The sequence below is a fragment of the Pocillopora damicornis genome, chromosome 2 (assembly GCF_964200805.1).
Source record: "Pocillopora damicornis chromosome 2, jaPocDami1.2, whole genome shotgun sequence".
Classification (NCBI taxonomy): Eukaryota; Metazoa; Cnidaria; class Anthozoa; order Scleractinia; family Pocilloporidae; genus Pocillopora; species Pocillopora damicornis.
Window position 1 is genome coordinate 32579957 of NC_142671.1, and position 21639 is coordinate 32601595.

General features: G+C 38.7%; 3 protein-coding genes, 1 long non-coding RNA gene and 1 pseudogene across 12 annotated transcripts in view; 2 read left to right on the top strand and 3 right to left on the bottom strand.

The window, feature by feature from the left end:
* The window catches only part of LOC149050895 (G protein-coupled receptor GRL101-like), a 227358-nt pseudogene that overhangs the window by 126046 nt on the left and 79673 nt on the right, over positions 1–21639 (bottom strand). The window lies entirely within an intron of this gene.
* Positions 1–21639, top strand: part of LOC149050902 (uncharacterized) — a 182267-nt gene that overhangs the window by 60710 nt on the left and 99918 nt on the right. The gene's annotated exons all lie outside the window — the stretch shown is intronic.
* Positions 4323–15336, top strand: LOC149050907 (uncharacterized). The gene is made up of 2 exons (XM_089197965.1): positions 4323–13235; positions 14461–15336. Exons 1-2 carry the CDS (start codon positions 13092–13094, stop codon positions 14635–14637), a joined length of 321 nt encoding a protein of 106 aa, XP_089054091.1. The 5' UTR covers positions 4323–13091; the 3' UTR covers positions 14638–15336.
* On the bottom strand, positions 14405–15549 carry LOC149050908 (uncharacterized). Its single transcript, XR_016184155.1, has 2 exons — positions 15411–15549; positions 14405–14989 (listed from the first exon to the last, which is right to left on the bottom strand). It is a non-coding gene; the product is annotated as an uncharacterized LOC149050908 (long non-coding RNA).
* LOC149050909 (uncharacterized) overlaps positions 20176–21639 on the bottom strand; it is a 45438-nt gene continuing 43974 nt past the window's right edge. Inside the window, exon 12 of the mRNA XM_089197789.1 lies at positions 20176–20283. Within this exon, the coding sequence (XP_089053915.1) occupies positions 20208–20283 (76 nt within the window). The 3' untranslated portion in view covers positions 20176–20207. The remainder of the gene's footprint in view (positions 20284–21639) is intronic.

Here is a 21639-nt window from a genome sequence, read left to right on the forward strand (position 1 = left end):
GGGGATGACACTTAACAACATGTGCATGGAGTTAGCCATTCTTGATTGGGTAAGAAACTTATGTTGTTAATTCTGCTCAATTACTTTGGCACTTTTTGGATTCACTGCCTTCTCTTGCTCATTGACTCATTTGTCTTACAGAATGAAAATGTGAATCGAGAAGCATCGTCTCTACAGATGCACCAACATACCAGGCATCCAAACCGCTTGGCAGAGACCAGGGTGCTTACTTCAAAGACATTTCATTTCAGAGAAACTATCTAGTCTACCTTTTTTAATATAAACAAATGATGTCTCTTCTGTTTTCCATTGCACCACAGTTTCTGTAATTACAACTAGGAGCCCAAATGTTCAGTATTAACATGTGAGGTCATTAGGGAGGACCAATTCTAACAACTGCTGGTACCAAGCAATGAAAACATGAATATAAGGTTTGACACAGGGTATTTCCAAGCAGACTCATTCTCTGTTTCCTACTGTTACTTTTCTTTGCACTGTATATCTTTTCCTAACCTATAGGAAAGTCACTATAATTTGCTGTGTGGACATTGTAAAATCGACCATAAAAAAAAAAAAAAATTGAGTACTTGGGCTCTCTTTGAGGTGGGCATTTTTATGAGAATTTTATTATTCCCTTTTATGCCCCATGTAGGCAATACCAGGAGGGTTAGGAAACCTTGAGCTCACATTTTTTATAACACAATTGGACATCCTTTCCCGCACTACATTAACGTGGTCCCCCAGTTCGACTTTTCTAGCCTGGTAAACAGGGTCATTCCAGAGCCCACATTTGTTCAATGCTCTCCAGTACGTCTTCTAATCTTTTCTACGTCGCACGTGATTTTGAATATGTGCTTCGCGATAGCCAAGGTATTCGCGACTGTCGGTCGTTACACATGGCGTTTGCCAACAGTAAATACACATTTCGAACTCGTCCCCTCTTGCATCAGCTATTGTGGAGACAAGGTGAAATAACTGTTAGAGCTAAAGCGCAACTGAACGGTCATGAAGTATGATATGATCGTACAACTAGTCTTCCCGCCTACATTTTATTTTGGACAATTTTTATGTACATTTTTCATGTTTAATTGACATGTATGCCCATGGTGTAGCATAAAATATCGCAATAAATATAACTTGTAGTTCTAAAGAAATAATTCCTTTCAAAATATTCTTGGGCAGGACAAAACATTCTCAGGCGGGACAAAACATTCTTAGGCAGGACAAAACGTTTCGTAGGTGTCACGCGAGGCTGCATTTCGGAAAATGAAGGCATCAAAAGGAAGCAGTGTTAGACATGAACTGTTGCATCATACGAAAAAAATCTGTGGTTTGCAAGTATATTCTAACTAGTATTTCCTAGTTCGAAAAAATTCTGCAATTAGTTATTTCTGGAAAATTATTGCGTTACGCGAGTGTTTCAATCTTGGTGATACATTACACAGTGATTGTTGGTATCGAACTGTAGTCCTAAGTTACCTTTCTAATGTATTGTTCCAAAGGTTAAAGGTCATTCAGTACTTTTGGAATCATATTATACTTAGATTAAAAAAAAAGAAAAAGAAATCGCACCATTTGTGGAGGAAGCCCATACAGATGATTCATTTGGCGACATCGATGCCTGGACATGTCCAAGTGAATCGGTGGTTGGCGGCGGTTCACTCGCGCGCTCCAGAACTTCGCCTGCAATGGTCGCTCTGCTTTTATTTTTCTTCCGTTGGGTTAACAGCACTTCCCCTTGGCATTATTGAAGAAATGCCTTGAACATTTCTTCATCTTTTCTTTTTATTCTAACGGTCATCTACATCCAGTATTTCAGAACAGACATGAAATTACGCCATGGCAATTTTAGGCGACGGCGAAGCGAATCATTTCGAATTTCAAATTTACCGCCACAAGTGAAGAAGGTTTCGATCGGCGGAAGGTAGTACGAACCTCAAAAAATTCTTCCGTTGTGATGAAAACGTAGAAATTTTTACCGAGAAATGCGCCTCTGGTCAGTGCCTTGCATTGGCTGCAGCTCAGGCTGTTTTGGAGTTCTGTATGCCACGACAGTTGATTGACAAATGATTCAGAGGGACCTAAGGCACCTCTCCTTTTATGGCGCGCCTTCGTGTAACGATTGAAATCGGATTTCTGGTTAATTATAAAACTGTGAATTGATAATAAAGGTAAACTTTTTCAGAGTGTTTTGGGATTGATGTATTACTTCGGATTGGGTGATGATATGGTCGCAATTGGTGCGAGCTCAATGGATGGTAAGACAGCGAGCCTCCTGCCGAAGAAACAGCAGAAGAAGCGGATTGTGCCTGTTAGGCTAAAGTGGCAGGAAAAAGACAAAGCTTTGGCAGCTTTCCGTTCCTCCATAGCTGGTAAGAAGAACCCGAAAAAAGTTCAGGGGAGGAGTATGCAACTGATCTCTTTAAGGTTTATATCAAACCAGAAATATATTCCCAAACTGTCTACGGCACTTTACAACATCCAATAGGCGAGGCCCTAGGGCGTTAATTGTCCAGCCCCTTGGAACTGGGTGTGACCAAGGACCTAAACAAATCAATCATGGTGCAGTTAGACACTACCTCCACATGCAACACACCACCAGATAGAATTGCTCAATCGTTGATCCCTCTGGGGCAGACGAAAAAACCTATCTCACCCACAAAAAAGCAACCTTATCTGCCTATGACAACTCTTAGCTGTGGTGAAGTTTCTCTTTGCTCGAAATTGATTTCTTTCGTATTATATGTTTCATTATTTATCAAGCAAGTCGATATTTCGCTATCGCTAAAGTAGATGCGAATAATATACACATGAAGAAATATCAAGAATCCGTAAACGGAAACGTGGAAGAAATATGTGAAAACCTTGCGGAAACACGATGCTCAACACGCGTTTCCGCTGTCGGTTTGGTGACGTTTCCTCGTGTTTCCGTTGCTGCAGTCACAGCGGAACCGTACCACATTTTTACATGTTTCCGTCAGGTTTCAGTTGAAGGAAACCAAACAAATGTATCCGCAAGTGTAACTTCATGTTAACATGTGCGGAAACACATAGTAACGTGGCAGAAACATGAATTTTTTATATTTCCGTCGACGTCATCATACCTAAACGTTCAAGGAAATACAAGGTCACGTTCCGGAAACACGTTTTTCTCTTGTTTCCGTAGACGTAATCAGACAGAACGTCGACGGAAATACTGGGTTACTTTTCGGAAACAGATTTTTGTCTTATTTCTGCTGACGAATTCAGATCTAGAGTGGACGGAAACATTAGATTTTGTTCCAGAAACACTTTTTTTTCTTGTTTCCTCTATTTATCGGACTCTTTCAGCACTCGCTATTCGAGATCTTCCTTTTTCATTACAGGACAGGTAAATATGTTCTGATCGTGCGGTTTTATATAACCCCTACCAGACTTTTATACCGTCCGTTTGTGAAATCTATGCTCCGCACTATGTACAATTACACATATACAAGAACTATATTTTCTTTACAGCTTCAATCAATTTATTTCATTCTTCTTCTTTCCTTCAATCGATCGACCGGTGACAATTTTTATTATATGAAAAGTACGTATATATTCGCTCGTCGTCCTTGTCATTTGAACATAACATACCTGAAACTCCTTACTTAACAAATGAACATCAGGAAAAACATACAGCTGGTATTTATGAAATGTCAAATGTTTTGAAAATGTATAGAATTAGTCGCTGCGGACAGCCCAACGAGGGCCGTTAGTTGGGTGAGGGCGTGGTGATTCATCCTCAGTCCGGTTGACACGTGCACTAGTGCGACGTTGCTTCTCAGTCAGTAGCAGAAAGCGCTTTGACATGGAATAATCAAACTAGTTGTGCGTGCGTACAGTGATGTATCTGAATTGCCATTATATTCGACGACCTTTCGGCTGCAACGGAATAATCTGCTTTACGACCCGAATTATGTTCGTCGTAGATAGTCGTATTTCTCTACTTGCCGCTTGTCCTACTCAAAAACTCGAAGAATCCGACTCGAAAGATTGGGATATCTGCTTCTAAGTTTTGCTCTTTTTCCTCGTTGGCGAATTGATAAAATTCATTCATTCGTTTGACGTTGACACTGACATTGAACAAAGTTAGCCGTTAGTTCGCACTCTCTACACAGAAACGCGTTGTGCTTTGCAGATTTCAGGAATTAAAAAAAAAACTCTCGACAAGAGTGTTACTTATAGAACGTTTTATCTCACTTCCTTACAGAAAACCTTGGTATACTTAAACTGTTGCTTTCGTGTAATTTTGCATTATTCTAAACTATGCATGGGTAATAAACGAATATTTTGAACTTTTGACTCAAAGTCCAGTTTTTATTGGAAGCCAATAAAATATTCTTGTGCTTAGGATTTGACGCCTGTTAATCATCACTGGCCGTTCCGCTTGAACTAAAATCTTTTTCCCTTCTATTTGAATCAAGAGATATAGTAAATATCGTACTAACTTCGTTTTTCTCGGTCCGTACTGCAAGTTAAAGAACCTCGTTTTCCCCGTGCACTTTGCGCTGGTGCCATAAACCCAGCGGAAAAAACTAGGTCCGTATCTTACAGAACGGCCCTCGAACTCGATTAGTAAAAGGTATGCGTGATGGAAATTAGAACTCTCGAATCGCTTTGAACGCGAGCAAGCCTTGATTCCCTAAATTAAAACCGATTCATACACGATGAACGAGTACGATTTCAGTTCCCCAAGTATACCAAAAGAACGGTTGCGACAAAGAGAGGCACTTATGATGCTTGCGAAAACGATTACCAATATCGCAATCCTGTCTAATCGGCGATTCATTCAAGTTTTTTCCATTTTCTTGGAGCAGTTAGACAAAAGCTGAGAAGGCAAAGGTGGAAAGGGTCATGTCATCGAAATGCGTCGTTCGTGTACAAGAAAGACAGCTATGTGTACAAGAATAAACAAGAATAAAAGAGAGATCTTGGTATTCCTTTACCTCGTCCGTTTTGACTTTCTTCAAAGGCTGCACTTAAGCCACATATACATGAACACCCTCTTGTTTGAACTGAGTTGTTACCAAAGATTCCACATAACCATCGATGAATAGGAATTTATCTTAAAATGATATATAAGCGGCGAGTCCCTGACAAATCGGTAGAGTGGTACTCAAATGACTAAAAATGTCTTACAATCCAAACGGCAGCGACGCGTCCACATTGTACACAGTCTTTACGAAAGATGATTTGCGAATTTGTATCTCCTGATTAACAGAATGGTTTGAAGAGGTGGTGTCGTCTTATTCGAAATTTGAATCCATTGGCAGAACCAATTTTTCAACTGCGGAGACGATTTCCACGATCGAAGTTTTCAACTATATGCTCGCTGAAATCCCCCGATTCCTCGAAATATTTTTAAAGTTCTGCCACATTGACAGCGTTGAAATCGGTTCTTATTTTGTTTACGCTTCTTATTACATTCTTCACATCTACTTTGGCGTTAGTGAAATAACAACTTGCTTGATAAATAATCAAACATATTACACAACAAAGAAATCAATTTTGTGTACAGAGAAGCTTCACGACAGTGGAAATTATCTACAACAAAATGTCGAAGTCCTTACACGGGTCGTGGGTAGCTGACCCAATGTCCGAGCTTTCGCGGTTTGTTTACAACAAAAGTGACGTGTCTCTAGCGAAGTGTCTAGTCTCTAGCGAAACGAGGAATATCAAACGAGACAGCAGGAAGCCCTGGCAGGATTGAAAGGTCTCTGTAACATTGCGGATCGTGTTCTTAAATATGGATGTGGAATAACACAGGAGGAGGCCGAGAAAGATCATGATGAGAATCTTCGCAATTTCCTGCTGCGAATGCAACAAGTGGAACTCGAGCTCAACCCAGCCAGGTAGAAGTTTAAAACCCCAAAAGTGATTTTTACGGGATTCCAGCTCAACTTCAAGGGGTCAGCCCAGCCCTAACTATAGCAGAAGCAATTTTCAGTTTGCCTAATGCTGAGTTTCCTGGCAAAGTTTTGTCCAAACTTGAGTGATGTGGTCAAGGCTTTAAGAAAATTCACCTACAAAGACGTTCCCTTCCAGTGGACTGACTCACATGGCATAGCTTTTGTTGAGTCCAAGAAGCTTATCGTTCAGGGCCCTGTTTTGTGTCATTTCAGTCCCCAGTTGCCTATACTACTTCAAGTGGATGTGTCTAGTGTTGGCGTTGGTGGAGGGTTCTGGAAAAATGTGAACTCGTCGCAATAGGAAAAAAAACTGTCTGATAAAAAGCGGAAGTGGTGCAAGCTAATATTTTAAGTCTCTCTACTATATTTTGTACTGCTTAGGTCGGGTACAAAACATGATTATATACGCCGAAAAGAAAATGGGCGGAAGAAAAGCTTTCCCAGGCAAAAGACAACAGAGCAATGTGTCCTTGTATTAAAGAAAATTTCCAAAGCTCATTCCAAGTAAATGTTACATGAATGTAGATGCGCGATGGAAACATGCAACAAAGTGGTTTCGGAGAAATTTCCGTTCGTTTCCGCTGAAGTCATCAAGAGATTACGTCACCGGAAACACATGTTGCTTTCAACTGAATACTGGCAGAAACATGTAGAAAAGTCATCCGGTTACGCTGTTTCGGCAGCGACGGAAACAGCAGTAAACGTCATGATCCTCTCTACGCAAGCACGTGTTAGCTGTTACGATTCATAAACATAGGTTTCAGCAACTAACAATTAAGAAACCCAACAAAGTCCAGTAACTTGCTGATACTCGTTAAGTATTTACGGATAAATGTAAATCCAATCGTCTCAGTAAACACATTTAATGAGTTGTAGTTGACTGATTTCGTGTAATTTACACGCATTTTACACTCACACTTGCAAATGCGTGTAGTGACACGCAGTTTGCGTGTTGCGCGCGTGCAGCCTTTTAACTGCATGCATTTTTTACCGCATGCATTTTAAACTAATTATTTAGTCATGGAGCTTGTAAAGCACACTAAACGTGTAAACTTGCGATCGCATTCTACTCGAATATGGAATTACAAGAAGAGTATAAGCCAGAGTTAGAAGAGGGGACTACTAACTCTATTTAAACCGAGCTGTTTTTTTTTTTTAGGGATAAAATTAAATCGGTCTCCCCAGAGAAAAAGAATCAAACCACTAAAAGGGCTTATTCAGAGACAAGGTAGAATAAGCTGCAAAGTTCTCACACAATTGCAAGATGGCTACACTTATCGGCTTTCCATAAATTAAAATTCTAAAGGATACGTATCGTTGCCATACAGTACGTTAAAGACATCTCTGATCTCTCACTTTTTTGCTTCATTAGCTTCCAAAATAACCTGGCGACTTTGGCGGGTAAAACGAAAACTGAGAACGCAGATCACAGTTCCATAGGGCAATTTCACCAACATGGGCTTTGGTTTTTCTTTAGCGTTTGGACAACGTTCACGCAATCAATCAAATCCTACTCAAGGTGTTGGCTTACATTCTTTGGTGTATCGATCGTTTTCAAATTCATTGGAATCTGAATTCTGATCTTTACCCTCGGAAATAATCAGGCACTAGGTTTTGGATGCAATCCAAATACCAACAATAAAAATAAAGCGATATCTAGGTCAGCATTTAGCCTTCAGAACTGGCGTGATTTTTTGGGTTTTCAAGCGCACGGAGGCAAGCGCGAGTCGGGCGCGAAGTGCAAGTTTTTCCTTTTGTTACTTGCGTGGAAGTATCTAAAGCAAAAGTTAATATCCTTTCAAGTTAAGGTAGATCGATATAAAAGTGAGCTTCCTGACTTACAGATACTGTAGCTTCACTAATGGAGTAAATAAATCACCAGGCAACTTCTTAATCTTGTTTCCGCCTAGCGACCTACAAAATAAGTGTTTTCTTAGGAAACTGGTTTCTCAAGATTTGATAAATAATTACATCTTAAACAAAAAATACGGCAACCTTAACCTTATTCCGGAAATCAATTAGCCTCAAGACTGACGACAACCGGTGTGAGTACAATTTCACTCACATTCGGTGATTGACAAAATTATGTGCAAGTGGTGTTTGAACACGAATAGAGACGAATACATTCTTTAAGTATCAAACATGAACTTATGCTTTGATTTTTTTATAATTCGGCCAACTCAGTATTGCTATTGTAGACTCCAGGTGGTATCTTCTCCAGCTGGTTGTCTTCCAAATCCCATATAATAAAAATGTAGCAAAATACCATTGAGGTTTAGCGTAAAATAATTCTTATAGCGTATCCGACGAGAAACTAAACCGCTTATATATTTGACTGCGAGTTAGAAGAGGTTGTAAAAACCTAGGTGATCTTTAAAATGCTCACTGTTTAGGCTACCTCAAAACAATTTTAAAACTAATATAATGATAATTCTAACATCACACGTTTAAACTCTTGCTGCAGTAATGCAACTCCATTCCTTTGCTCGATACATCAGCTCTTCAATATTAAGTTCGTTTGGTTTTATGGTTGTATGAAAATGTTTTCTTTCTCTTTCCTTTTTTAAATGTTATGGTTTTTTTTTTAATTTTTATTTTTCTATAGTTAATAATTTGTGTCGAGGTTCTGAATTAAGTAGAGACCCCTGAAGTAGTGTGTGTGATGTTCGATTGTTTTTACTCTTGTTGTGATTATTGGTTGGTTGTCGCTTTTCCCTCAGGAGAAGCGAGGGGATTTTATTTTCCCGCCTTATATGGCTGATGTCTTTCTGTGCTGAAAATATCTACCTGGGTGTTTTATTCAAACTTCGGGAGATATTTGGACTCTTTGTACACGTACATTTATAGAATTATAGTCTGGCATTCTTAATTTCGAGTACTGAAAAAATGGAAGTAACTGCATACCACTGAAACGGGAAATCCGGCGACACACCACATTGTGCGATTTGTAGCTCTAATTAACTATTATGCCGTGAATTTTGCTACTGAAAAGCATTTTTAGTACGTTGATCCAAATAGTACTCCCTGCCCTTAAATTTGATTAGTTCTTCAAGCCATCAAACCTGGTTATTGTTGTAAAGATCTACACTTAAATAGTAAAGTTAAAAGAGTGCTACGGTTTCTTTATGTCCAACACTGTCATTCTCAAATTATCCCTGACCTGGTTTTTTCTCTTCCTCTCTTAATAACAAGGTCACTTTTCAACTTAAAGAAATTTGCATACAAATTTTGTGAATGGCGAGAGGCAAGTTTTCAACGTCAGAGGTTTTTTGACACCCTTGTCATGAAGAAATAACTATTTCTTCAATTCCACGTGGGCCCATTGGTAATATTTTATCATTATTATTTTTTTCTTTCTAGCGTTAAAAGTTCAACTCGAAGTCAAACTCAAATTATAACTTGGACTCGGAAACCAAACAACAAAAAGAGTTAGACTGTATTCTTCTGACCAGTCTTGACATATACGACAATTGAGATCGGATTTCAGGTAAACTTCAGAACCGTGACTTTAGGATAATAAGTCATTTTTGGTGATTCTGAACAACACATGATTTCGAGTTGTTCATTGGACTGTTTTTTTTTTCTTTTCTTTATTTGGTTGGATAAACTAAACTGGGAATGAGTCTAAACAATATTTAAAAGTTTTTTGAAGTCCCTAATAGACAAAAATTTAGTAAATCAGTGAACTCAATACACCTAAAGTGTTGATCAAACATCGTTCGAAATAGAAAAAAAAACAAACAAAAAAAAAGCAAACTTGTTTCCAGATTTCTATACTTTTGAGCAGGGAAAATGCCTACAGGGACTTGAAATTTCTCGAGTTGTCGGCGTTTGTTTCCACTTCACGCCTGTAAGGGCTGTTATCCAGTCATACACTGTTTTGCCTGTCAGCGGTGATCCGTAGAAAGGTGGATGTTGTTAAAAGCGGGAATGGGGAATTGGGAATGTGCAAAAAGTCTCTCAACAGAAAGGTGTTTCAACAGAAATAGAAATGAAAACATTCTCTACGCATAAACCTGGAATTGTGATTTCATTTTTTTACAATTCGGCCAATTCGGTATTGCTAGTGTTGACACCTGGTGGTATCTCCTCTGGCTGGATGTCTCACAAGTCCCACAGAAATAGAATGTAGCATAAATTCATTGAGGTTGGGTATTTAAGCTATCAAAAAAATTATTTTTAAGTGTATCGATGAGCGACTAAAACGTTTATTTTTCTACGAATTAGAGATCGGTCCAGGTTATCCAAAACTAAGTACATTTTTAAAAGCTTACCGTTCAGGCTTCCGCGACTTAATTTTGAAATTTATTAAAGATTAGATGACTACAACATGTTAAGTACTCAACGACGCCAAATAGAAAAATATAGCGAAAATTTAGGTGATCATCCAACGTCTTGCTGTGCTGTTTATGTTGTTGGTATAGATATAGTTTTCTCGTTGTTTTCCCATTGGAGAGGCGAGAGGATTCTGTTTTCCTCCTTGTATGGCTGATCTTTTTCTGTCCTGGAAATGTCTGTCAGAGTTTTTCGATTGCAAACTTTGAAAAGATATTTAAACGCTTAGTACAATTAGAGAATTGTGGTTTGGCGCGCTTAGTCTGATATTAAAAATATGCTGAGTAACTGCAAGTGGTGCATACCAATGAAACGGGAAGCCTGGCGACTCACAATATGTGCGATTTGTTTAATGATTGTGATGGGTGGAGCACTTTACAATTTTGGTTTGCTTTTACTTCAAAAACTCCATTCTATGATCATTAAATTCAAAACTTCACGTGAACTCGTGGCAGTCGGAAGAAATTAGTGTAAACATGTAAACGATGAGGAGCTGATCACTATGTTCGCTGGGGTGGAATCCCTTCTTAATTTCCCGTCCGTTGACTTATCAGAGTTCAGATCCACGAGAAGATGTTCCATTGACCCCTAACCATTTCTTGCAGGGCCAAATGGGGGGACAGTTTGTGCCTGACTCCGTTGAAACCACTCCTTTGCATCTGCGTCAACGATGGCGAAAGGTCCAGGGCATTATTTTAGGAGTGTGAAGGAGATGGCTCAAGGAATGTATTCCTGCCCTTAACAGCCGACCGAAGTGGACTTCAGAATTTCGAGACCTAAAAGTTGGAGATGTAGTTCTTGTGATTCAGCCCGATACTCCAAGAGGACGTTGGCCGTTAGGACGAATTGTTGAAAGGTATCCTGGACGTGACGGTCACACCCGTGTTGCTAAAGTTGCGTGTGGCGTCAAAACTGTCGTGAGACGAATTAATAAACTGATTCCGCTTGGAATTAATTTTTAATCACTTATTTAGAACCACACTAGGACTACCTCCCAGTGTTGGGAGGGGGAAAATGCTAAGAAGGAAGTATCGGACTGGCGTGTCGTGCGGTTAGCGCGCGCGCTGAGACGTTTAAATTTGACTAGTTCGTAAGCAAGTTACGCGTACGATTTCTCGCGTGTGTGTTTTTCAGTTTTAGTCGCATTTTTTTCAGTTTTACCGTCTTTTAACCGATTAAACGTGCCTGCTTTTAAAGGAGATTTTCGTTGTCGCTTCCGAACAATCATTAATTTCAAAACTTCAAGTGAACTCGTGGCAATCGGAAGAAACTGAAGAAAAGCGGAAGCAGTGCAAGTTAAGGTGGCTGGTACCAGTTTTCATCTATTCGATGGTTTGTAGCTTTGAAAGAATATAACAAAAAGACTAACCAAGGCCAGTTTAACACTTTTACAGGGTTGAATTATATAACCATTGGTTATCCAAAAATAAGTGTTATTTCGTCACCAGCAGTTTCCATGGCAACGCTTTAAAAGGATTATTCAGGCGCCTATTTTAGCTTATGGCTCAAATAATTTGAAAACTAACTCTGCGATCCCGTGATTTTTCTTAGTGACCGCTTTGGGCACTTGAAAAGGAAAATGCACAAATATTTTTTAAAAAATTATACGGAGCGGAATTTCAGAGAATTTAGAAAAAGGCAATTTTCACGCATCGCAAATGTCCTTCCGTAGAATTTCCTAATTTTTTTCTGATGATTCCTTTCAATGTTATTATTATATTGGAACATTAAAAAGAAGGGGTCACCGGACCTTTTTTGCATGCAAAAGCTTTCGTGAGTCTAGCAATTCCCACGCACCATGGTTCTCGCGCATTTAAATATCCGGATTTCATTATATCGACAATTGTTCATGATCTGTTACGGCTACCGCTGACAACTGCGTGTGCTCGCGCGAGCTCCTACTGCATCCGATCTGATGTTCTGAAACGTTTACTGCTCAGAAAGTCATTCAGCAGCCGTTAAAGACAGCCTTCCGGGCCCACCTTGAAAGATATACTTCCAGCTTCTGACTATATTAGCCATATTTTTATTGAAAAACAATGAGCGAAAGTTTGAAATGGAAAACACGTGTTGGTTGGCGCTTCGATCGGAATGTTTGTTTAGAGATTGTGAGTCTTCTAAAAGGTAAAACATTATGCCTGAGATTTTTTCGGGCATCTCTCCTTATTCTTCGTTCCTGATTTCTTCGAAGTGTCTAACTATGACGGCCAATATCCTCTTCGTCCGTGTGACTCGTGTTGTCTTCGCCGATGAAGTTGTTGGTGGATTAGACAATATGGCGACTTGTCCTCTTCTACCAAACCTTGTGTACAGTTTGTGAAGGTCATCGTAAGAGAGATCACTGTCAGCGATGTTTTGTGCCATTGATCTTTTAATTGGTCCGGTGTCGGTTACGTTGAACAAGTTGTCACTGAATGTTAGAAGAAGTTCGTGGCATTGATATAGGTAGAGCATGTTTGCCACTGCGTGGGGAGCACTGATGATAATGGAATTCTCAACGATGTTTTTCCTAGAGAGGCTTAATGACGATCCAAAAAGAATTTTTCTCAGCGCCCTGACATTTTCTAAAGCATCATGGTGATCAAACTGTTCCTTGAACAAATGGTTGTAAAAGTTTCTTTGGTTTGGTTTGCAGTATCCACTAGAATCGAGCTCAAGTGCTTTATGTTTGTTTTTAATCAGTTTTTTCATCAGATGTAGACTATCCGCAAAGTAAACATTCATGTCAGTAATGCCATCCTTGAAGTTTTCATCACTATTTCTTAGGAGAGTAGGGACATCGAACGTTGTCGAATTATGACCAATTAAAACAGTTATTTGATTTTCATGTCGCTCAGAAGACTTGACTTTAGTTATAAGAGTCAGGAAGTCACGAAGTGCTTCCTCTATGGTTATACTTTCGACAGGAATGTTTCCTTGGCACAATGTCCTTACTCCTTTTATGGTCTTTATGGTCAGGCCATTGACAAGGTACGCACTGTAACTTATGTTGCTTTTGGGAGAATGTAAATGGAGAATTCATGTTTCCCATTTCCACTTACAGCAGACAGTTTGCACATCTCAGCTAGCTTCCCTATGCAAGTCGTTTATGTGTCAAAGATAACGAATTTCTGTTTCTGTTTTGAATCATATTTTAAGTGCACAATCTTTGGCCTTACAGTGTAGGGTGGTGTTATTTCTTCATTTATCCTTTTAGCTCAGTGAGTGATATTTCTGTAGGCATTTCAAATACATTTTGTGACACTGTTTGATGATTTGTTGGGTCCAAATTTAGACCTGCTGAAGGCTCATAGGTGACCCCTTCACTGACTTCCCTCCTGAGTGTTTGCGAGGTTTTTTGTTAAGATAACTGGTTACGCCTTCTCTTGAATTTCTTTTTTTCTTTTTGTTGTTTGTCATAAAAATAAACCTTCTTGTCCATTGCTTTAGCATGTCTTTCATAGAGAGAACCAAGCTCAATATTAAGAATCTCTAATGTTTTTCCTATGTGGTTGTATCCAATATTGGTTTGTGTCACCCCACATGCTACTCAAAAATCATTACTTTCACTGCCTCCATAAAAACGAGTTTTGGAGTTCTAAGAACCAATGGTGCTATTAAGACTTTCATTTCTCTGTGAATTAGCACGTGGGGTCAGTTTGTTCACTACAATGTCAGTAGAATATTGGTCCAGAATGTCACTTAAGGCTATTTTTAGGGAATCTCCAAAGAGATCTTTGCCATTTGGCAAGTCTGTATGTTTGTAGGCAACAGGATTTTGCTTGAAACCACACCATGAAACATTACAACAAGTATGCTCCCCAAAGGCAAGGGGAATAATGTTTTTGAGACCTTGCTTTAAAGATTCAGGATCTCCCACATTTGGCTGACACAAAAACTGAAGCACTCGGTGATGTAATTTATAACCTTTGGACTGAGAATTGAGCAATTCGATCCTTTGAAGCAGTCTCTAAGATTGTATAGTCTGGTATTGAGGGATTTCTTGGCATGACCAACATCGGACCATTTCTCAACACAATAAGGGACTTTGTTTTTTATGTCTGCAAGGGTTGTTGAGTCATCATCCCCTACATAAATTGAAAATTAGACTCCAGACAGAGGAGCTCTTCTCCACAGTTCACAAGCAACATCTCTTTCCATTAATTTTGATGACCATAGTGATTATTTCAACAATCATACCTTTTTTCTTTCCCAGTTAATTTGTTATGGCTACATACTCGACACATCTTGTGGAATAACTCACAACTTTTCCAGCAGCGAGACCCATGGCAGCCCCATGACCAGTCGCAGAGTTGTGTCCCCTTCCCCTTTTTTTGCCAACCCATATCATAGGAGACAGCTACTACTGGGAGATGGTCTGCAGATAGACTAGAAGATTTCTGGGCAATTTTTTTTCTAAATTTAATTTAAATTTACAGCTGTCTGTAGCAACCTTCTCTAGGGCATTTCCAACTTCTCTTTCTCTTCTTTTAAACAGGTTAAGATTCTTTGTTGGTACATTCTAGAGAGTAAATTATTTAGGTGGGTATTCCCCATGCCAGCATGGAGGGATCCCAATACTGCACTTGTGTTGATATCGTTAACAAGAGGACCACAGCTTCCAGCTCTGTGTTCAGCAGAGGATTTTACTTCATTTTCGTGACTACAGAAGCCGCATTTAATGCTGAAGATACTACTGAGACCACTTTGTTTTTCTGCCATAATGTTTGTAAGGGATAATGGACCTGTGGGTGCAATAAATGGCCTAGTGATCAAAGTTATTTATTTATGCATAGAAGCAAATAGTTTGAGGAAAGCAAACAATTTAAGAAAGTGGAAGTTCAAGATGACAGGAGGTTAGATATTGTACTCTGAAATTTGACCAGCAAGAAAAGTCATATTTGAGCCTGTCTAAATGCCCATACTCAATAGCTAAAAAAAGTTTCCTGCACTGTGTTAAACAATACTAGTAATATTTTAAAATATTTTATTTTACCTAAAAATTATTTTACCCACCTTACATAACAATACCAGAGACAAACATTTTAATATACTCATATGAGATTTATAAAAAGATCTATTATTTTTACCGACTTATTTTGTTTTGTGTGTCTTTTTTTTTTCTTTTTGAGAAAAATATTTCTTAAGGCTCCTACAGGAACTTACCTCTTTTGCAGCTTGAGCAAGATTTCAACTCATTTCGAAGAACTGGAAGTTCAATCAGTCTTGTACCACAAATATCAACCTCATATTTAGTGTGCTGTAATGATAAAAATTTTTGCTTAGCTATTTGATTTCGGGTATTTTAATATCAAGAATCAAAAGAAGAAAAGGAAAGAAGAAAACGTAACAAATCTCAGTCGAACCAGCCAAAATGCAACAGCGATGTAACACATAACTTACCTGTTGTGACCTCGTTTTATTTTCCTTGGAGGTTCGCCGTCTTTCTCTTCTTCTGGCAGATTTTCTTTCACTTGAGTTCTCTCTTTTTTTGCTGTCACGAGATTTCGTATCGATTGGATTTTTCGTTTGGATGCGAAGCAACCTTTGTGTCGCCGAGAATCATCTTCTTTATTTTCGTTTCTGTCTCCTGCATACGTAGTGGCCGTTGAATACATCAAATACACTCTGGTGGGCAAACTTCTTACAAAATAAGACAAGAAATACGTAGACCGAAGAAAGCCTCGCGCCACCATGCTTGTTTTGAATTTTTCGCCTTTCAAATCTCGCGCTTCCTTCGCGCGTTTCTCTCGCGCGTAACGCATGAGAGTGACCAACTCCCCCGCGAGGAAACTGGTACCAGCCACCTTTAGACTCGCATTTTCATTAATAAGAAACCCAACAAAGTGCAGTTATATTACTGGCTGATGCTCGTCAAAAATGTTACGAATAATTTTCCGTCTAATTGTCTCAGTTAAAACATTTAATGAATTGTAATTGCCTGATTTCGTGTAAATTGCACGCTTCTCACAGTCAGACGTGCAATTGCGTGTAAAAAACGAACGCAGTTTGCGTGTTGCGACAACAAGTTGGAGTGGACAACAAGTTCATCATTGATGTTAGACGCCAGGCACTTTCTGGTGATCGTTAAGACTTTAGCCTTTGACTTGTTGATTCGGAGTTTATTTGAGTCGGCCCAGTGACATATTTCATTTGCGGAGATATTTAGTGACAGTTTAAGTTCAAGTAATCATCAGCATAGAGGTCTACTTGTGAACTGACATGCACTGGTGGATCGTTGTAGTATGAAGAATAGTGGGCCTAAAATACTTCCCTGAGGAATTCCATGTTTCATCGGCGCCTTACTTGACTCCTTTCCACTCAGGTGAACTAATTGCTTCCTTCCATTCAAATAAGACCGACACCATTTAAGCTCCGTATTAACGATGCCATATGCCTCCAGTTTCTTCAGTATTAGTTCATGGTCGACAATATAAAATGCTTTGCAATAGTCAATAAGCACCACTCCAGAGACCCTGCCCTTGTCCAAATTAAATAGGTCATCGATTATCCTGATGAGGGCAGTTTCAGTTCTGAGGTTTTTTCGAAAACTGGACTGCCTTGAAAAAATCAAGTTATTATCGCAGAGAAAAGTGCATAACGTATTGTGCGCATGGCGCTCAATGACTCTAGACAAATCTGGTAACACTGAAATTGGATGATAGTTACGCAGATCACATTCAGCGCCATTCACGGGGCGTGTAATGAAATCTACAAGCTGTTGGAATGCAAATTACGAAGTCCTTTTGCAAGGCGATGTTTACCATGGCCCAGTTTCTCTCTGAAGTCGATGTTGATATCGGAAACAATCAAAGTTTCTTTATTTAATAAATGAACCCTTTCGATTCTCGCTTCAATGCTCATGTCGTCAGCTTTGTTAGAAGACGGTGGTCAGTAAATAAATGCTTGCAACTTTGCACAACAAAGCACAGAGACCGCGCCAATTTTATAACACGCCTCTTAAAGTTAAAATTGCTTTCGATTTGTACAAGAAGAACGTCCTAAGCTTTAAGGCTTTTTAGCTCACCGATACGCCCGGCCGATATACGATACTCAATATCCAATGCAACTAATTCGCCAAACATGAAGGAATATCTCGACTTATTGTCCATCATTTAAAACTGTGTTTGAGTTTTTTCCTTCACTTTCGAATTCCACATTTTCTTAAAACAGCTTTTAAAACACTGGCCGAACGAGCAAAGTCATCTGCTCTTGAAATCGCGCATGAACTTTTAAAGGCAGCAAGCACAAGCTCTTTGAAATAATAAGAGCAAACCTGTATGACTCAAATGGCTACTTCGTTGAGGGTTAACTGTGTTCTAACCGTGTTTGTCTGTCCTCCTAGTCTCCGAGGCATTACGACAAGTATGACAGCCCGTATGGTGCAATAATAGCGTCATCTTTTATTAACTGACAGTCTATTTGCCAAACTTTAGGCCTTATAACTTTCTTTGACTGTCGTCACCTAACCTGTTTGTAAATGCATTATTTTGGGCAGATGAATGATTTTCTAGTCTGCGTTTTATGCCTTTTTATTCTCTTAATAACTAGCAATGTTTGCGACTTTGGCGAAAAACTGTAATTAATTTCTACAACTTTTGAAATTAAATCTTACTCAGGGCGTTGGCTTACATTACTTGGCGTATCTGGCGATCGTTTTCAGAATTATTGGAATCTGAATTCTGATCTTTTCCCTCGGAGATCATCGGGCTCTAATGAGAAACATTTTCAGGGCGTACCTCACAACAAATTTTTTCAATACTTTTTATGAGTATTCTGAATTTTTGAAGTATATCTTTCCCTTTAACTTACTAATTTACTCCAGTGTGCAAAACTGATCTGCACCGAAATAAAAAGTCTGTTCAGAAAAAGACAGGCAACCTCGAACACACTGAGCTTCTGGAATGAAGCTCTTGAGTGATGTAGGGTAGTGACAAATTTGACGCTATCGTGCGTTCGATAAACCAAAAAAAAAGTACTGACTTAATGGTTACTTGACTGAACCTTGGCTGCAAGACGGCTAAAGACGCTTCACAACCAAACTCTATTTCAACTCATCTCTCTTGTCAAACGCATTTGTACTATGGTCCAAGAATATAACTATAAAGGGGTTAATTTCTTATCATGAAACATTTAGAGGAGATAAATAACCGAGACAAAGCCAGGACAAAAAGGGATACGATCACGAGAGGTTAAAAAGACCAATACCCGGACAAATTCCCCCACTTGAAACAGAGTAGTAGCTTATGTAGGATGGACAGAATTCTGTGAAATTAACCAAATGAAGAAATGGACATGTGTCATTTTTTTTTTCATGCAATACCTTCCACTCAGCTGACTCGGAAGAGTAACTCGATGGTAACTTTTCAATCCTCGAACTACTCGACATATCGATTGTCATAAAAATAAAAGGAATGCAGGAAAATGCCGACATATTTTGAGAGAGTGATCTGTTGTGACTGACATTTTGCAATTTCATATTTCTGTTTACCAGCTTTGTTCACCTCGAAGAGAAAATGATAAAACAGATTTTACTTCTATCGAATTCAACATCTAACAATCTCGTTTCATGGTCTGGCGAAAAGGGCATATTTCACGCATACTGCGCATGCCGGTGCAAAACGCGGTTTCGCTTAATTGGTCAAAGAACGCGATATGCTTCACGTGATCCGCCCTTGAAATGAGTCGTTTTGCTTCATGATTTTATGGACGAGGCATATTTTACATAAACTGCATCCAATTTTTCTGCCTTAAGCGCCGTTTTGTCTAAATGGCTGGAAGAACGCAATATATATCAAGTCTTCCGAGCTAGAAATGGGCTGCTTTGCTTTAGGGCTTTAAGAATGAGGCATATTTCCCCTATACTGTACTTCATATTTCTGTGTAAAGCGTATTTTTGTTTGAATAATTGAAAAACGAGGCATCTTTTAAGTCATTCGCATTTGATATGGGTTGTTCCGCTCCATGGCTTTAAAAAAGAGAGGCATATTTAGCAATAGCCCACACTTGCTGCATTTGTCTACCTCAAGCGCCGTAAGTCGCTGTAAGTCATTCGGGCTTGAAACGAGCTGTTTAGCTTCATGGCTTAAAGAAGGGGCCATATTTCATGCATACAGTATTGTTTTAACATAAAGCACTGTTTTGCTTAAAGCCTTGAAAAACAAGGTATACATTCAAGTCATCCGCGCTTGAAAAGAGCTGTTTCGCTTTATGGCTTTAAGAACGAGGCGTATTTCGTTTATACTACACCTGTCTGAGGTTAGGTTAGCCACCAGACCAGTAATTTCGATGGACATGGATGGACTCCGTTGTATTCCCATAGACCCCATCGGATTCCATTCGACAAATAGGTATCGAAGGATACAATCGGACAACATTTCTGCCCTCTCTGATTTTCATCTGACTTCCGGTACTTTTTTCGCGTCAAACGTATCTTACTTCCTTTGGAAGGTGTTACGAATAGAATTTTGCCAATTCCATCGGAAAACTACATTTCCCATTGGTGTGTATTGGAAATGTACGGCAAAAAGTTAATATCTACCCTTTTTTTTTCTTTTTCTTTTCTTTTTTTCGTAACTACTTAGGTCAAAGAAAAACAACACAGAAAATTAGGTAAAGGGAACGAGATAAGGAACAATCGAGATATGATCTCTGGTGAAGTTTAGAAACGTGATCTAAAGATAATAGATAAATCATGTCCTTCTCGAGAATATTTAAAGTAAAGGCAGTGACAACTTTGGAGATGCTGTTCTTGATGTTACTAACCTGGACTGGGTAAAAACATGTTCTGAAAAAATTGAATTTAGATCTCCACAGTTTAACGTGTGTTATATTATGGGTGGGATGGCATCAACATTAGCTGCTTACAAAATATAATAATAAGTGTTGTGCAAAACACAATTATTATAGTTTCAAATAAAATAGTGTCGATAGTATCTAAAAATGAACCTGCAATTGTTTTACTCACAGGTAAGTCAACTCGGTGTTGTTAATGAAGACTCCAGGCGGTAGATTTTCTATTTGGTTGCCATACAACGCACTGCAAAGATTAGGCATATTAAAAAAGCGTGATTAAATAATTACAGCAGGTTAAAGAACTTGATAGAATTCAAATCCCAATAAGAAGAATACAAGGATCATTTAAATGAATATTTCATGTTTTTTTTGCTGTTTTTGTCCTTGTTTAGACGTTTCTTTAATGTTCTTTTAAATGCAAGTGCCTCTATTTTCCGATTACTTGATATTGTTAAGAACACTATGTTTCCAATTATATTTGTCTTTACCTCGAAGTTGAGTTGTTAAATGATGTAGCATTGCGATCGTTTTGTGTATTACGCCACCTGCTATATATGCCAATAGCTTAGAGTTCTAGAAACTGTGTGATATTCATTATTCATGTAGGAAGATGTGTTAGTAAAATCCTGGAACAGTTAAAGTAAAGCTAATAGGTTTGCAAGTTGAATAATTCAGCAAACAAATTATTAGACAACTTCTTGATATCATTTATGCTTAACGATCTGTGGATGTGTATGAAAATTTGGTCAAAGATTAGACGGGATAACATACGTGATCGAATAGGTACAGGAAGCTGAGGTAACTAATGCGACCCTAATCCCAATAAGAAGCAAAAAAGATACTTTAGGTGAGCATTTAGCCCGCAGCACACACGCAAACAAATTAATTTTGTGCGTTCTGAATTTGAGATATAGAAAACAGACATCAAGAAAAATTTGGTAACGCGCCTGGCAACGAATTTTAGAAAGCACATCAAAACTTTCATCGAAGCATTAACAATTGTGATTGGGGAAGCGCTTCACAATTTTTTTTTCTTCAAAAACTTTATTCCAAAATCAGTATATTCAGATTTCAAGTCAAATCATCCAATCGGAAGAAACCATTAGGGAAAGGGGAAGAGGTGCAAGTTAATCTTCAAAGTCCCGACACTCGCATTTCTCATTCATAAAAAACCCAACAAAGTGCATTTACTAGCTCATGCTATTCAATAATCTTACGAATAATGTAAATCCAATTGTCTCAGTACACACATTTAATGAGTTGTAGTTGAATGATTTGTGTAATTTACAGGCATCTCCCACTTACACTTGCAAGTGCGTGTACTCACACGCAGTTTTCTTGTTGCGCGCGTGCAGCCTGTTAACTGCACGCATTTTTAACCAATTATTAAGTCATGGAGCTAATGAAGCACGCTAAACGTGTCAATTTGCGATCGCCTTCTACTCGAATATGGAATTACAAGAAAAGTATAAACAACAGTTAGAAGAGGGCACTATTAACTCTGTTTAAACCAAGCTCTTTTTTTTTTTTCTTCAAAGGGATGGAATTATTTTACACCGCAATTCAACGGTTTTTGCGCTAAAAGCTCAAAAATTGGTCT